Below are 18,166 nucleotides of genomic sequence, written 5' to 3' on the forward strand. Positions count from 1 at the left end.
AGTATATGGTTTATTCTGGAGAAAGTTCCATGTGCATTCAAAAAGAATGAGTATTCTGTTGTTCTGGAGTGTAGTTTTCTGTATATATCTATGAGGTCCCTCTAGTCCAGTATGTCGTTCAAAGCTCTTGTTTCTTTGTTGATTTTCTGCTTAGGTGATCTGTCTATTGCTGAGAGCAGAGTGTGGAGGTCCCCTACTATTAACATATTATTATCTATATGTCTCTTTATTCTGGTTAAGAGTTGGCTTGTGTATCTAGCTGCTCCCCTGTTGGGGGCATAGATATTTATAATTGTTATAGCCACTTGTTGGATACATCCTTTAAGAATAATATAGTGTCCTTCTGTATCTCTAACTACAGTCTTTTTTTTTCTAACTACAGTCTTTAGTTTAAAATCTAATCTGTCTGATATGAGAATTGCTACCACAGCTTTCTTTTGAGGTCCGTTGGCATGAAAAATGGTTTTCCATCCCTTCACTTTCAGTCTGGATGTATCTTTAGGTTCAAAATGAGTCTCTGAAAACAAATGGCTAACAGACACATGAAAAAATGTTCAAAATCATTAGCCATCAAGAAAATTCAAATCAAAACCACACTGAGATACCACCTTACGCCAGTTAGAATGGCAAAAATAGACAAGGCAAGAAACAACAATTGTTGGAGAGGATGTGGAGAAAGGGGATCCCTCCTACATTGTTGGTGGGAATGCAAGTTGGTACAGCCACTCTGGAAAACAGTGTGGAGGTCCCTTAAAAAGTTAAAAATTGAGCTACCCTATGATCCAGCCATTGCACTACTGGGTGTTTACCCCAAAGATACAGACGTAGTAAAGAGAAGGGCCATATGCACACCAATGTTCATAGCAGCAATGTCCACAATAGCTAAATCGTGGAAGGAGCCGAGATGCCCTTCAACAGATGACTGGATTAAGAAGTTGTGGTCCATATATACAATGGAATATTACTCAGCTATCAGAAAGAACGAGTTCTCAACAATTGCTACAACATGGACGGCACTGGAGGAGATAATGCTAAGTGAAATAAGTCAAGCAGAGAAAGACAACTATCATATGATTTCTCTCATCTATGGAACATAAGAACTAGAATGATCAGTAGGGGAAGAAAGGGATAAAGAAAGGGGGGGTAATCAGAAGGGGGAATGAAACATGACAGACTATGGACTATGAGAAACAAACTGAGGGCTACAGAGGGGGGGGGGTGGGGGAATGGGATAGGCCGGTGATGGGTAGTAAGGAGGGCACATATTGCATGGTGCACTGGGTGTTATACACAGCTAATGAATCATCGAGCCTTACATCGGAAACCGGGGATGTACTGTATGGTGACTAACATAATATAATAAAAAATCATTATTAAAAAAAAACAAAACAAAACAAAAAAACAAAATGAGTCTCTGGTAGACAGCAAATGGATGAGTCATGTCTTTTTAACCAATCTGCAACCCTGTGGCGTTTTATGGGAGCATTTAGGCCATTCACCTTGAGAGTGATTATTGAGAGAGAGGATTTTAAAGATATCATGCTGCCTGTGAAGTCTTGTTTTTACAGATTGTAAATTTCTGTTCTGTATCACTCTTGGGGTCTTTTTACTTTTATAGAACCCCCCCTTAATATTTCTTATAGGGCTGGCTTGGTGGTCACATATTTCTTCATTTTTTGCCAGTCTTGGAAGCTCCTTATCTCTCCATCAATTCTGAATGACAACCTTGCTGGATAAAGGATCCTTGGCTGCATGTTCTTCTCACTTAGTGCCCTGAGTATGTCTTGCCAGCTTTTTCTGGCTTGCCAGGTCCCTGTAGACAGGTCTGACGTTATTCTGATGTTCCTCCGTCTGTAGGTGATGATTCTCTTTCCCCTGGCCGCTTTCAAGATTTTATCTTGGATCTTAGATTTGAGACTTGTACTTGGTGTTGGTCTGTTCTCATTCATCTTGGGAGGGGTCCTCTCTGCCTCTTGGATAAGAATGCTTGTTTCCTTTGCCATATTAGGGAAGTTCTCAGCTACAATTTGTTCAAGTATCTTCTAGACCTCTCTTTCTCCACCCCCTCAGGGATGCCGATGATTCTGACACTGGAACGATTCATTGAGTCAGTAATTTCCCATATTCTATATTCTTGAGATTGGATTTTTTTAAGCCAAGTTCCCACTTTTTCCTTCTTTTCTATCATCTCATCTTCCAATTCACTGATTCATTCTTCTGCCTCATTTACCCTGGCCATCAGAACATCCAGTTTAGACTGCATTTGATTCATAGCATTCTTAATTTCTGCCAGATTCACTCTCATTTCTGCCCTTAAAGATTCTATATTCTTGTTAATATTTTCATTAATTTTTTTTCAAGCCTACACATCATCTTGACCATTGTTACTCTGAACTCCATTTCTGACAATTTGGTTGTATCCATATCCATTAGCTCTGTGGCAGAGGCCACAGTCTCTGTTTCTTTCCTTTGTTGGGGGTTCCTCCTTCTTGTCATTCTGATGAGGAGAGGTTGCAGGGATGTACAGAGCCCAAATTATTGACCAGGACCCAAGCAAGATGCACCTGTTTTATAGGGACCTTAGGGATATGGGCTTCTTGTTTTTTCAGCCTGACTTCTGGGGGAGGGGCCTGCCGCACTGATACTCAGGCAACCCTGTGTGGGTAGAGTTGCTCCGCCCCTTGTTGGGGGGGAGGGGATGGGTACAATGCAAACTGGTTTTTCTGAGCTTTTGGTCTCTGGCGGATTTCCCTGGTGGTTTTCTGTGACTCTTCTGAGAGTCAGAGCAGCAGTGGCCGTATCCTAGCCTCTGTCTCAGAACAGAGAGATCACAGTCTGCTCTCCGCTGAGCTCTCCTGGCCACTTTAACTGTTTCTGTCGGTGCTGCTAAAAAATCCCACAGCGTCCCGGGATGTGCGCCCCACAGCCTGTGTCCCAGCCCTTACTTCCAGGGCTGACACACCTCTGTCCTTTGTGCTTCTAACACCGCCAGCCGCCCCTGGTTCCCGCGCGCGCTCCCGAGCTCCCTGTTTCAGTCTAGTTCGAGTGCGCGATCCGGAGCTCCCGGTTGTCAGTCTGGTCACTCGAGCACTCCCGAGCTCCCGTTTTAGTCCGGTTCCAGTGAGCGCTCCAGAGCTCCAGTTTTCAGTCTGGTCCCACGCGCATTCCCCGGCTCACGGTCTCAGTCTGCTCTCTCGCCGGTGCCGGTCCATGAGTCTGGCCCGCTCCCCAATGCAGGAGGCTACTGCTTCCCAGCCCCAAGCACAACGGCTCCCTCCCCCTTCTGTTTATCTTCCAATATCTGTGCGCGGATTCACGGCTTCCCGCTTCGTACCTCAATACTCAGCACCAGAGATGTTCGTTTGTAGAGATCCAGATGTATATTCCTACATCTCGGGCTGATTTCATGGGTGTTCAGGATGATCTGGTAGATATCCAGCTCGATTCAGGGGACCAGCTGAAAAAAGGTCCCCTACTCCTCCGCCATCTTTTCTCCTCTCCCCATGAGAGACTTTTTTAAAGATTTTATTCATTTGACAGAGAGAGAGAGGCAGAGGTAGAAGCAGGCTGCCCACTGAGCAAGGAACCTGATGTCGGGACCCTGGGATCATGAGCTGAAGGCAGACGCTTAACTGACTGAGCCACCCAGGCACCCCAAGAGACTCACAATCATAGGAAACAAACTGAGGGCTGCTGGAGGGGAGAGGTGGATGGGGAATCTGGGTGATGGATTTTAAGGAGGGCACGTGATGTAATGAGCACTGGGTATTATATAAAACTGATGAATCACTGAACTCTATCTGTGAAACTAAAAATATACTATATGTTAATTAATTGAATTTAAATAAAATAATTTTTTTTTCAAAAGGAACAATTGGCTATTAACTGAACAGCTTATTTTTGGGACAGTTGGCTGACTATATGGATAACGAAAAATTAGATTCTACCCAACACACACACACACACACACACACACAATTCCAGATGAATTAAAAACCTAAATGTTAAAAAAAAAAAAAAACATGGCAAAGCTTTTACAGAAAATATAGGAGATGAGGGTAAAACTATAAAGTAAAAGCATGCAACTAAATATCATAAATGTCAGGGAAATGGTTACCACTGGGGGAAGAAAAGGGAGTTGAAACTGGGAAGAGGGCTGCATGGGAATTGTAAGATGCTGGTAATGCTGTTTCTTAACTTGTGCAAAAAGTTACATGAACGTTTGTTTTACACTAACTTGTTTCTTTTATTGTATTCATTTCTGTATGTTTCACTATTTAAAATAAATAAATAACTTGAGAGATAATCTTCATAATACTAAACAAGGGTTTCTTAAAGAAAATACAAAAAGCACGAAGTTCCTAGCCACTGGAGGTAACTAAGTTGAAGCTGGATTACAATTTGCAACTAATAAATTTACATTAAAATGTAAATGACTAAATTAAGATGTAGGACACAATGCGGACCAACAAAGCATTAACATCTGGGAAATATTATTTGAACTCCAACATTTCAATAAGGTATCACCGAGCAATACGAACTAAAACTAGGTAAAGGATGTGAATAACCAACTCAACAAAGAGGTAACTTAAATAGCCATTGAACATGCTCAACCTCAATAGAAGTCAGAGGAATGCAAAATAAGGCATCATTTCACACCCAGCATCCTGGCAAAGATGAAAAATCTAACAATACCAAGTGTAACAAAAGATCTGAAGAAATGGGAACTCTCATATGCTTCTGTAAAAAGAAAATAAGTTAACATAACCACTACTTGGAAGGCTTTGTAATATTCAATAAAGACCTACATACTACTGCTCTCAGTAATTCCACTGAGAAATTCTGGAATATGTGCAAAGGAGAGCTGAACAGAGGTATTCACTGAATGTGTGTTATTATTGTTTGTAATAGCAAAAAAAAAAAAAAAAAAAAAGAAAGAAAGAAAAAGAAGAAGAAGAAGAAAGAAAAGAAAAAACTCTTTCTGAGGAATGAAAGAATAAACCTCTTTACCTCCTTAAACAGAGGATATGAGACATGATTTAAATGTGTCCTTAATGGGTGAAAATTTATATAGCAAACTGATTTCTTTAGAGAAGAATACCAGAAGTAGTTAAGGGAACGATTTAATTTACTTGTACCAACGCAGATGAAAGAGAATGCTAAATGAGAAAAAATAAACTGCAAAATGGTATTTAATGATGTTATACCATTTGTGTAAAGATCTTAATCACAAATATATATTCTGTATTTATATATTATGTATATATATATAATTTATTTTTATATATAATTTAAAGCTTATAAATATACAAATGCAATGAAAGTGTGAAACTTTCAGGGGAATGAGAGAAGACGATAACCTCAGGACAGTGGTAATATAGAGGGAGGGAAAAGGGATGGGTTGGAAGTTGTGAAAATAAAACAGATCTGAAGCAAATGTGGCAAGAGTCACTGTTGTATTATTTTCTGTACTTTTTATATTTATGATGTTACATAATTAATTTATTTATTTTTGAGTAGGCTCCATGAGCCCAACATGGGGCTTGAATTCACAACCCTGAAATCAAGACCTAAGCTTAGATCAAGAGTTGGACGCTTAACTGACTGAGCCACCCAGGCGGCCCATAACTTGACATAATTTAAATCGTGATGGAATGTTTTAAGAATACAAAGAGGTAAAATACGTAGTTGATTTTTCAGAACTATAAAGGTGCTTTCTTTAATCCATGAAATAATTATTTGCTTTTAACTTTAACCATGGTGTATGGAACTCTGTCCGAATCTCATCACAGTCTTCCCTATCTCCTTAAATAGAGGATACCAGACATAGTTTCAAGTTTTCTTAAATGGCTGCATGTCTATATAGCTTGAATCACTGAATTAAAGAATGAAAATGGACCTTAACATTAAATTAAACAACCCTTTGATGTTTAATTCCTGTTACAACATTATTCATAGATAGGAATTAGCCTCAAAGTGGATACTTTCAGGAATGCAGCACATCCCAATTTTTTTGTGTGGAGAGGATTCTGTGAGAAAGTTATCCTGATTTCAAAGTTAAAAATCTCTCTCCTTATAGCCGTCACACTCTGGTCTTACTTCTGCCATTTAGGGCCATACAGGGCAAGTTTAATTTCACATGAAATCCCATCAAATATTTGAAGATATCATGATACTCCCAAGTCCCCTTTTTTTCCCTAGGTCAAATACCTCCATATACTTTCCTTGAATGACATGGACGTTGCTCATATCCTTGGCCTATTTTTCTCTATATTGCCCCTTTCTTAACTTATAGAAGTTCTTCATATATTATGGATACTAACTCTTTGTTATATATGCTGATAATATTTTCTCCCAGAAGGCTATTTATTTTTTAGTTTTACTCATGGTAATTTTTGCCATATGGAAGTTACCTCATTTTTTTATGTAGTCAAATATGTCAGTGTTTTTCTTTCATGGCTTCTGGGTTTTGTGTCTTAAGAATATACTAATACAGTCCCCTGTTGTGTTCTGGTTCATTTATAGGTTTCATTTGATGTTTCACCTTCCTTACCTAAGATTGCATTTGTTTGGTCAACACATCTTTGAGATTCATCCATGCTGTTGCATGTATCTGTTTTTAAGTTTTAGTTTTTGTATTTACGTCCACAATCCATCTTGATTACTTTTTGTGTATGACAAGAGGTCAAGGTCAAGGTTTAGGTTTATTTTTTTATTTATTTATTTTTGGTCAAGGTTTATTTTAGATGTCACAGTTCAGATTTCTATTTTAGATGAAAGCTCTTTCCCATTTCCTGCATTGATTCTGCTTAACTGGAGCCATCTGCTGCAATTGCCCAACTTGATTTTCTTATTTCAAGATGCTAAATCTCCCTAAATCTCAAGCTATTTTCTTTTGTTTGCCCATTTTTATGAAAGAAAATCTGTATCGATTGAACATAATAGTTGAAGAGGATCTCCTCAGCCATTGTGTAGGACAGAGCCTGATTTCCGCAATGGGTTACAACTCCCCCTTCCTCCAGTGACACAGTAGGTGAGTACAAAGTCCTGTGGTGCTCAATTACCCACTTCAATTTCCTAGTGACACCTGGAACAATTTCTGTGGCCAGAACTCCAGGCCCCAGTGGAATTTCCAAAGTCCTCCAATTTTTCCATTCCAATTGCACATCCTTCCTTCTAATATAGTTCTAAGAGAGGTAAAATTGAAAATACTCTAACTCTTGCTTGGTCAAGATTTTTTTACCTTAGTCTTCACTTAACTGAAGACTCTCTTCTTTAGTTCCACTGTCCTGTGCTCATGACTAGAGATCTATGAGTCGGCTCCTAGTGTCCTCTTTCAGTTTAGAGCAATTACGTAGTAGCTGGTTGTGACAGTATGTATAGTGTAAGTTGGCACCTCTCAGAATGTTGACATATGCCCCATTCCTATTGCTGCTTTTCCTACCGCCAGAGAAAATGTATTTGACAAGAGAGTTGCAGTACTGACATGAAGGAGCCTAGTTTAAACCTCTTGGTCAACACAGACAATTCCATTGATCAACCAAGAGCTATTTATTTAGTGCCTAGCACTGTGACTGTAGTCACATCATTGTATCCTCTTCCTTTCTCTTATGAAGAGTATGAACAATATATAAAGTGCTGGAGATGAACACCGGCTATTCCTGATTCTACATTTTCCCATTCTCAACCCATATTGTTATAGTTCCCTCCTTAAAAGTGAGAAATATTTAAAATTGATTTTTTTTCTTTTTTTTTTTTAAAGATTTTATTTATTTATTTGACAGAGAGACAGCCAGCGAGAGAGGGAACACAAGCAGGGGGAGTGGGAGAGGAAGAAGCAGGCTCATAGTATAGAAGCCTGATGTGGCGCTCGATCCCAGAACGCTGGGATCACGCCCTGAGCCGAATAAAATTGATTTTCAGTGGCCCATAGAGAACGATTTTGCCCTAGAGTCAAGAATAGGCTAGGTTTTATAACGGAATCTGGAAGACTCCTCTTCCCTTTACTTCTAGGGACAAAACGCAATGGTTAGGAACTAACCATTAGAACTACGACTCATATCTGATGGATTTACTTGAGTTAGCTCACCTGTTCAATCTGTTTATACCATGTCATCAGCACCTCCTCTAGCTGACGAACAGTTTCTGAATTGCTAGCTGCAGCTGTCACTTCTTCAAACGTATGCAGTTTGGAAAAATCGATATTGTCTATCTTCTTTAACATAACTGTTCCCTCGATACTTACTCTAGCACCTAAGAGGGAAGAATCAATATTGAGAAGAGGTGTTTAATGTCAATGTGTGGTTTCAAGCTATAATTACTCAAATGTTAAAGATCTAATACTTTATAGAAATATAATACAAATTGATCATTAGATTGCAACTCGGTAATTTTTAATAATATTACTATTTTAATAATATAAAATAATAAAATTATACATTTTTAAAAGAGCTAATAATAAAGTAATATTTTAAAATGTGGTGAAATTTTTCATTAATAATATAGGAATAGAATCTTCCCACTACAATGGAAGAAAAAAAAATATCGTACTTCTGCAAAGATCCCTGAAAATGAGAGGATTTAGTGATTTGATTTCTTACCTCTAGGTCTCATAATTACTTTAACACTTTGTTTTAAGATGGAATGTTTTTCCTCTAATGCTTACCTTTAATAACATATCTTACAGGGGTGCCTGGGTGGCTCAGTGTCTGCCCTCAGCTCAGGTCATGATCCCAGAGTCCTGGGATCGAGCCCCACATCCGGCTCCTTGCTCAGCAGGGAGTCTCTTCTCCCTCTGCCCCTCCCCCTGCTCGTTGGCTTGCATGTGCTCTCTCTCTCTCAAATAAATAAATAAAATCTTAAAAAAATAACATAGGTTATAGTTAACTTGCTCATTTTTAGTAATTTACTAAGCATTAAATTTTATACTTACCATCTAAAAATGAAAGGTATCTGTTGATGGTTTCAGTGAAAATGTGTTTTTCAGATTCTCCTTGCTTGGACTGGTTTAGGGCACCCCAATTATTTGTTGCAAGAATAGCTGGTAGAAATACACTTGACAGCATATTCCTAATCCCATTTAGTATTCCTGTTGATGCATCCAGTACAGTACAGAGCACTTCCTGAAAGGGTGGTGTTCAAAAGTGATTTTATATGCTAATCCCATTAAAGAACTAAAAATCATAACCTATTTCACACAACAAGCATAGACAATACTTTTATATACTATTAGGAAAACTTAAGTGGTCATGAAAATGAGAGTTCTAAAATCAACAAATTTATATTCTGCCCCCATTCTAACCATTCACATATATGTTATCAAGGCAACACTTTCCTCAGTGCTTTAGTTTCTACCTAGGAAAGGAGACATGGCCTGGAGCCTACACAATGTGAAGGAAGTGAAGCTGAGCTTTCTGCATAAATTACTTAGTGGAAAGCTGCTCTATCACGGAAATGGGACTAGAAAAACTCCACCAGGATAGGGAAAGAGCAATGACACTAGCCCAGTATTTTAAGTGGAAAAAATGATCAGTCTCAAGAAATCAAAAGCACAGAAATCAGAAGTCCAGCATCTATGATTGTGACATCTCAATTCATACAATTTAAGTGATATGGAATTCCCAAGCCAAGAAATTAAGATTTAAAAAACTTTCCCAAAGCCACTAAAAAATTTTTCTTAACCATGAATGCATTTAACTCACAGAATACAGAATAACTCTCAGAAGAATACAACAGCTACTGGTCCAGTTTGATGCCATTGCCTTGATTTGTGCTAAGGTGTCTCCGTCTTTCTCACTGTTGCTTCTGCACCATTAGTCAAATGTCAATACAGTAAAATGGGCAAATGTCTTAGAATTATGATAAAAATACATTTCGACCTTGAAGATTCCATGAAAGGGTCTTGGAGACCATGCTGAGGGTCACTGGTGGTATACTGTATGTTCAACCGAGATTATATTTACACAGTTACAATGATATAAACAAACATCTAGCTAAGCAAAAGAGAATATAACGACACTGGAAGAATGAAGGGATGGAAAATGGCAGGAGGGGCAGAGAATAAAAAAGAGCTAAATCTTCATCTTCCATAGGGAAGAGTCAATAGATACCGTCTAACCTGGCAAAGGAGTAATCAGAGCCTATTATTTGGCGATATGGAGGCAAATGAAAGAATCTGGTGAGACTTAAAGGCTGTTTCTGGAGACTGAGATAGAAGTCAGTTCTCACAACAAGACCTGCAGAATTTCTTCCTTTTTTAAAACTCTGTACAACTGTGACAAAATAAAAACTCACTGATAAAAAAGAATGGGTTGTCACAGACAAGCTGAAGGGAGAATTCGTGAAATGGAAGACAGACCGAGGAAACAAATCGACACATTTGTGAGACATCATCGCAAAACAGTTTCAAAGGCAAAAGACAAAAACAAACAGAAAGAAAAGACAGATCACCTATGAAGTACACTTACAGAAGAGGTTTCATCAGCCACCAGAGATATCAGAATGGACTATCCACAAGAAGCTAGAGGGAAATAACTCCCAACCTAGAATCCAAAACCAAGCTAAACAACTGTCTTGAAGCAATCTTTTGTCATAAACAGAAAAGGAGAAAAATTAGATTGGATTTCAGTTACTTTTCCCATTGTAAAAAGGAAGACTTTTATTTATTACGACACTTTAAAATAATAGAGAACTGGTATTTGTTGAGGGAATACTACATTAGGCAACATAAGATTTTGCTGATATTATCATTTAGCCTCAAGACAGTGCTGTAAGGTGGGTATGACTATTCCCAATTTAAGAATGTAAAAACCTAAGTCACAGAAAAGAAAAGCAACTTGTGAAGGAACACTCTACTGGTCAGTGGTGAGGCTAGGAGGCAAATTTGGGTCTATCTGAACAAAATTACTGTTCTTCCTAACCCATCAAGCTGCCTTCCTGAGACTAAGTAACCAATGTCTAGGTCAATTTTCTCTTCTTTCTGAAACAATCAAAGAGTTAAAATATTAAGTAAAGAAGAGGTTAAATAAAGAAGGTTAAATAAAGAGGTTAAATAAAGAAGAGGTTAAATAACTAATACTCAAAACTGTGCAAACAACATTAAATTCACTCCCAGTGAATGGAAAGATGGAAATTATTTGCACACCATCTAGAAGAAATGGGATTTTCATGAATTTTAAAAGTAGTATCTAAAGGATAAATACCACTGAGCTTTATTATAGTAATTTCTCAGTTTCTTTGGACACATGAATACATTATTTTCTTGGAAGTCAATTCAGTCCTATATGTACAAAGGAGAGAAAATAAAGCAAAAACGTGACTATGACGATACATTCAATGTTTAACTATAGGCTGGTGATGTCAATACATTGTGGAATAAGATGTCCTTTTTTTTGACCCCTAACAAAACCCAGGAATTTGGTTTGTATCCATGGACAAAGCTTTGTGGGAGCTGTGGGATCCAGCAACCATATGCCAAGAAACTCAGGAGGAGTCTCACCCACCATGCATCAGGGAAGAGGCATACAGACCTCAGTGCAGGTGTGGAAACTGCAGTGGCTATGTACCAACTCCAACCCCTCTCAGACACTGTCTAGGAGCCCCGAGAAAGCACTCTTGGGAGACAGCCTTTGTGGAAGTCCAGATTTCCAGAAAAGAAGTTCCAGCACACAGCTGGAGCAAAAATATATGCTTTTGGGTGCACGGGATAAGAGGAGCAGCTTGGCTTTACCCACATCACCCCTCCCCGGACACAGCATAGTTTAGGACCAAGAGAGAACTTCTCAGCCTTTCATTTCTCCTGCAGGGGAAGTAAGAGCATGTAAGTGAGCACCCAGCTTCCTCAGCTGTGTGGGATGCTGCCAAAGAGGCTCATTTCTCTCCCACCCCATCCAGAGTACTGAATCGTGAGCTGCATGGCTGGGAGCAGGGGGGCAGAAAATAGCAGAGAGAGTAGGAGAAAAGACTCTTGGAAGGCATTAAAGGGAAGCAGTCTAACTGCATCACAGACTCCATCAAGGAGCCCACCACTGAGAGCCCAGCATGGCCTCCGGGAACATCTGGCCCATGGATTCCCCCAACTGGCCCATGGGCACCCCAGCTCTCAGCATGCCTCAGCCACACATGCCCCTACCCTGTGGCTGGCTGCCTGTGCATGCTTCTGATGGCAGCAGATAGCTAGTGAGTCCATGAAGAAAGCCAGCCCAAATCTGTTGGCCAAGAGATCACAAACTTGAGCTTTAGCATCACCTTTGGGAAAATGAAAAGGAGGCTGTCAGCCCGGTGCACTGCAGGATTGAGAGAAGGCATACAAGCTCAAGAAGTCAGCCACACCAGGGAGAAAGAAGTGTAGAGCAGGTTTAGCCATAGAAGGTCAGAGGGAGCCTTAGAATCACCAGCAGGCTGCTGACAACAGAGACAATAAAGACCGGCAGAGGTAACTATTACCTCAAATGCAAAGACAGCAATGCAAAACTTTAAGGGACATGAAAAATAAAGGAAATGACACCACCAAAGGATCATAATTAATTTTCTAGTAACCACCCCCAAAGACATGGAAATTTGCAATTTACCTGAAAAAGAATTCAACATGGCTGCTTTATGGGAACTCAATGAGTACAACAAAACACAGGAAGATAATTCAACGAAATCAGAAAAACAATACTTGAACAAAATGAGAAGTTTAATAGAGATAGAAATCATGAAAAAAGAGCCAAACAGAAATTCTGGAACTGAGAAATACAAAGAAATGAAAAATGCAACAGTGGTCATTAACAACAGAATGGATCAAGCAGAAAAAAGAATCTGTGAGATAGAAGACAGGAATTTTGAGTTTATCCTGTCAGAGCACAACAAAGGAAAAAGTGACAAAAAGTTAAACCTGTGTGAACTTTGGGATACCATCGAAAGCCCCAATTTGCAAATTACCGGAGTTCCAGCAACAGAAGAGAGGGAGAAGAGGGCAGAAAGTTTATTTAAAGAAATGGTGACTGAAAACTGCTCAAATCTGGGGGGGAGATTTGGGTATCCAAGTTCCTGAAGTTCATGGGTCACCAAACAAATTCAGCTTAAAGAGATCCTTTCCAAGACACATGATAATAAAACTGTCCAAACTCAAAGACAAAAAGAAGATCTTGAAAGTAGTATGAGAAAAGAAGCTTATAACTTACAAGGGAACCCCTGAAGGTTACCAACAGATTTCTTAGCAGAAACCTGACAGGCGAGGAATGCGTGGAATGATATATTCAAAGTGCTAAAAGAAAAAAAAAATGCCAACCAAGAATACCCCACCTGGCAAATTACCCTACAGCAATGAAGGACAGATTAAGATTTTCCTAGACAAACAAAAGCTGAAGCAATTCATTACCTGTAGACCTGCCTTACAAGAAATGCTGAGGGAGTTCTTCAAGCCAAAATGAAAGGACACCAATTACTGACATGAACACATATGAAAATACACAATATGCTAAAAAAGGTAAGTATGTAGTCAAATTCAGAATACTAATACTGTAATCTGAGTGGTGATAACCACATAGCTCTAGTATAAAAGTTAAAGAATGAGAAAAAAAAGGCACAGAGTGGCTGGACGGATTCAAAAAGCAAGACCTAACTATATGCTGCTTACAAGAGACTGACTCACTTCAGCTTTAAGCATACACATAGGCTCAAAGTGAGAAGAGAAAATAAATATTCAACTATAATAATATTAATAAAATATACCTCTGAAACCAAAAGGAAGGCAGAAGTAGCCATACTTATATCAGACAAAACAGACGTTAAGCCAAAACAGTAAAAAGATACAAAGAAGGTTATTATACAGTGATACAGAGGTCACCTTATCCAAAAAGACAAAGTAACCATGAATATACATGCACCTAACATCAGAGCACCTAAATATACTAACCAAATACTAAAAGATCTGAAGGGAGAAACAGACAACACAACTTTCAACAGTGGATAGTCCATCCAGACAAAAAATAAACAAGGAAATGTTGCACTGGAACTGTAAGTTAGACCAAACGGACCTAACAGACATGTACAGAACATTCCACCCAATAGTAGAATATACATTCTTCCCAAGTGCACATGGAACATTTCCAGGAAAGAACCTATTGTGGGTCACAAAACAGCAAATTTAAGATGACTGAAATCATGCCAAATATTTTTTTTTACAATCACAATGGTATAAAACTAGAAATCAGTAAGAGAACAAAAGTTAGAAATTTCACAAATATGTGAAAATTAACACACTCCTGCACAACCGATGGGTCGAAGAAGAAATCTAAAGGGAAATAAAAAATACCTTGAAACAAATGAAAATGGAAAGAGAACATATACAAAAACCCATAGGATTTGAGATGCAGCAAAAACCATTCTAAGAGGGAAGTTTATAGCAATATATGCCTACGTTAAGAAAAAAAAAGAAAGATATTGAACAACCTAACTTTACACCTCAAGGAACTTGAAAAAGAAGAAAAAACTAAACCCAAAGTTTGCAGAAGAAAAGGAAATAAATGAAATAGACACTAGAAAAACCATCTATCTGATCTGGGGATACTAGAAAATATAGAGAGAGAATTTGTATAACTCAATAGCAAACGAACAATCCAATTAAAACATGGGCAGAGGAACTGAATAGACATTTTTCCAAAGAGTCATCCAAATAACAGGCACATGAAAAGATGCTCAACATCAGTAATCATCAGGGAAGTGAAAATCAAAACCACGATAAGATGTCACCTCATACCCCTTAGAATGGCTACCATCAAAAAGACAGGATGATAGGGAGGGGTGGCTGGCTGGCTCAGTCAGGGGAGTATGCAACTCTTGACATCAGGGTCTTGAGTTTGAGCTCCACGTTGGGTGTAGGGACTACTTAAATAAGTAAATAAACTTAAAAAAAAAAAAAGACAAGAGGTAAGTGCTGGTAAGACTATGGAGAAAAGGGCACCCTACTGCACTGTTGGTGGGAATGTAAGTTGGTGGAGGCACTATGGAAAATAATATGCAGGTTCTTCAAAAAATTAAAAATAGAACATCATACAATCCAGCAATCCCACTTCTGGATATACACCCAGAGGAAATGAAATGAGGATCTTGAAGAGGTATCTTCACCTCCATGTTCACTGCAGCATTATTCACAATAACCAAGATATAGAAACAATCTAAGTGTCCAGCTAAGGATAAATAGATAAAGAAGATACGGTATATATACAGGATGGAATATTACTCAGCCACAAGGAAGGAAGGAAATCCTGCCTTTAAGACAACATGGGTGGACCTTGAGAATATTATGCTAAGTGAAGTAAGTCTGACAGAAAAAGAAAAATACTGTACGATCTCACTTACATGTGGAATCTAAAAAAGTTGACCTCATAGAAACAGAGAATAGAATGTTGATTACAAAGGGCTGTGGGGTAGGGGAAATCGGGAGATGTTCATCAAAGCATGCAAACTGAAGTTATACAATGAGTAAGTTTTGGGGATCTAACATACAGCATGGCGATTATAGCTAATATAAGTATACACTAGAATGTTGCTAAGACAGTTCACCTTAAATGTCATCACCAAAACCAACAAAAAAAAAGGTAATTATTTGAGACGATGATGTGTTACCTAACGCTACAGTGGTAATCAGTTCACAAAATATAAGTGTATTAAATCAACATGTCACAGTGATCAAAAACCTCCCCAAAAACAAGACTCCAGGGCCTGATGGATTCCCTGGGGAAGTCTACCAAACATTCAAAGAAGAAATAATACCTATTCTCCTGAAGCTGTTTCAAAAAACAGAAACAGAAGGAAAACTACCAACCTCATTCTATGAAGCCAGTATTACCTTGATCCCCAAACCAGGCAAAGACCCCATCAAAAAGGAGAATTACAGACCGATTTCCCTAATGAACATGGATGCCAAAATCTTCAAACAGATCCTAGCTAACAGGATCCAACAGTATATTAAAAGGATTATCCATCATGACCAAGTGGGATTCATTCCTGGGATGCAAGGGTGGTTCAACATTCGCAAATCGATCAGTGTGATAGGTCATATCAACAAGAAAAGAGACAAGAACCATATGATCCTCTCAACTGATGCAGAAAAAGCATTTGACAAAATACAGCATCCTTTCCTGAGTAAAACACGTCAGAGTGTAGGGATAGAGGGTACATCCCTCAATTTCATAAAAACCATCTATGAAAAGCCTACAGCGAATATCATTCTCAATGGGGAAAAGCTGGAAGCCTTTCCCTTAAGATCAGGAACACGACAAGGATGCCCACTCTCGCCATTATTATTCACCATAGTACTAGAAGTCTTTGCAACAGCAAACAGACAACAAAAAGGGATAAAACGTTCAAATCGGCGAAGAAGAAGTCAAACTGTCTCTCTTCGCAGATGACATGATACTCTATATGGAAAACCCAAAAGAATCCACCCCCAAACTACTAGAAGTTATAGAGCAATTCAGTAATGTAGCGGGATACAAAATCAATGCTCAGAAATCAGTTGCATTTCTATCCACGAACAATGAGACTGAAGAAAGAGAAATTAGGGAATCGATTCCATTTACAATAGCACCAAAAGTCATACATTATCTCGGAATTAACTTAACCAGAGATGTTAAGGATCTCTATTCTGGAAACTACAAATGACTCTTGAAAGACATTGAGGAAGACACAAAAGGATGGAAAAATACTCCATGCTCATGGATAGGAAGAATTAACATAGTTAAAATGTCCATGCTACCCAGAGCAATCTACACTTTCGATGCCACCCCGATCAAAATACCAATGACATTTTTTCAAAGAACTGGAACAAACAGCCCTTAAATTTGTGTGGAACCAGAAAAGGCCCCAAATCGCCAAGGAAATGTTGAAAAGGAAAAACAAAGCTAGGGGCATCACGTTGCCAGATTTCAAGCTATACTACAAAGCTGTGATCACCAAGACAGCATGATACTGGCACAAAAACAGACACATAGACCAACGGAACAGAATAGAGAATCCAGAAATGGATCCTTGGCTCTTTGGGCAACTAATCTTTGATAAAGCAGGAAAAAACATCCAGTGGAAAAGAGACAGTCTCTTCAATAAATGGTGCTGGGAAAATTGGACAGCTACATGCAAAAGAATGAAACTTGACCATTCTCTCGCACCATACACAAAGACAAACTCCAAATGGATGAAAGACCTCGATGTGAGACAGGAATCCATCAAAATCCTAGAGGAGAACATAGGCAGCAACCTCTTTGACATCGGCCACAGCAACTTTTTTCATGACACATCTCCAAAGGCAAGAGAAACAAAAGATAAAATGAACCTGTGGGACTTCATCAAGATAAAAAGCTTCTGCACAGCCAAGGAAACCATCAAAGAAACTAAGAGGCAGCCCACAGAAGGGGAGAAGATATTTGCAAATGACACTACAGATAAAAGACTGGTATCCAAGATCTACAAAGAACTTCTCAAACTCAATACACAAGAAATAAATAAACAAATCAAAAAATGGGCAGAAGATATGAACTGACGCTCTTCCAATGAAGACATACAAATGGCTAACAGACACATGAAAAAATGTTCAAAATCATTAGCCATCAGGGAAATTCAAATCAAAACCACACTGAGATACCACCTTATGCCAGTTAGAATGGCAAAAATTGACAAGGCAAGAAACTACAAATGTTGGAGAGGATGTGGAGAAAGGGGATCACGCCCTGAGCCAAAGGCAGACGCTTAACCACTGTGCCACCCAGGCGCCCCACTAAGAAAGTTTTTGCATTTTAAAATGGACAGTGGAAAATTGAGCTACCCTATGATCCAGCCATTGCACTACTGGGTATTTATCCCAAAGATACAGACGTAGTGAAGAGAAGGGCCATATGCACCCCAATGTTCATAGCAGCATTGTCCACAATAGCCAAATTGTGGAAGGAGCTGAGATGCCCTTCGACAGATGACGGGATTAAGAAGATGTGGTCCAGGGAGTTAAGATGGCGGAGGAGTAGGAGACACCGTTTTCAGCCGGTCCTCCGAGTCGAGCTGGATAGGTACCAGACCAGCCTAAACAACCACGGAACCAGCCTGAGACGCAGGAAGACGCATCTGGATCTGTACAAATAAACATCTCCAGCGCTGAGTATTGAGGTACGAAGTGGGGAGCCGTGAAACC

At 39.1% G+C, this 18,166-nt stretch overlaps 1 protein-coding gene across 1 annotated transcript in view; it reads right to left on the reverse strand.

The window, feature by feature from the left end:
- LOC103665425 (dynein heavy chain 8, axonemal-like) overlaps positions 1 to 18,166 on the reverse strand; it is a 148,817-nt gene that overhangs the window by 110,029 nt on the left and 20,622 nt on the right. The window contains exons 5-6 of the mRNA XM_008693362.1: positions 8,933 to 9,122; positions 8,090 to 8,253 (exon numbers count right to left, since the gene is read on the reverse strand). Of these exons, the coding sequence (XP_008691584.1) occupies positions 8,090 to 8,253; positions 8,933 to 9,122 (354 nt within the window). The remainder of the gene's footprint in view (positions 1 to 8,089; positions 8,254 to 8,932; positions 9,123 to 18,166) is intronic.

Source organism: Ursus maritimus, unplaced genomic scaffold, assembly GCF_017311325.1.
Source record: "Ursus maritimus isolate PB19 unplaced genomic scaffold, ASM1731132v1 scaffold_30, whole genome shotgun sequence".
NCBI lineage: Eukaryota > Metazoa > Chordata > Mammalia > Carnivora > Ursidae > Ursus > Ursus maritimus.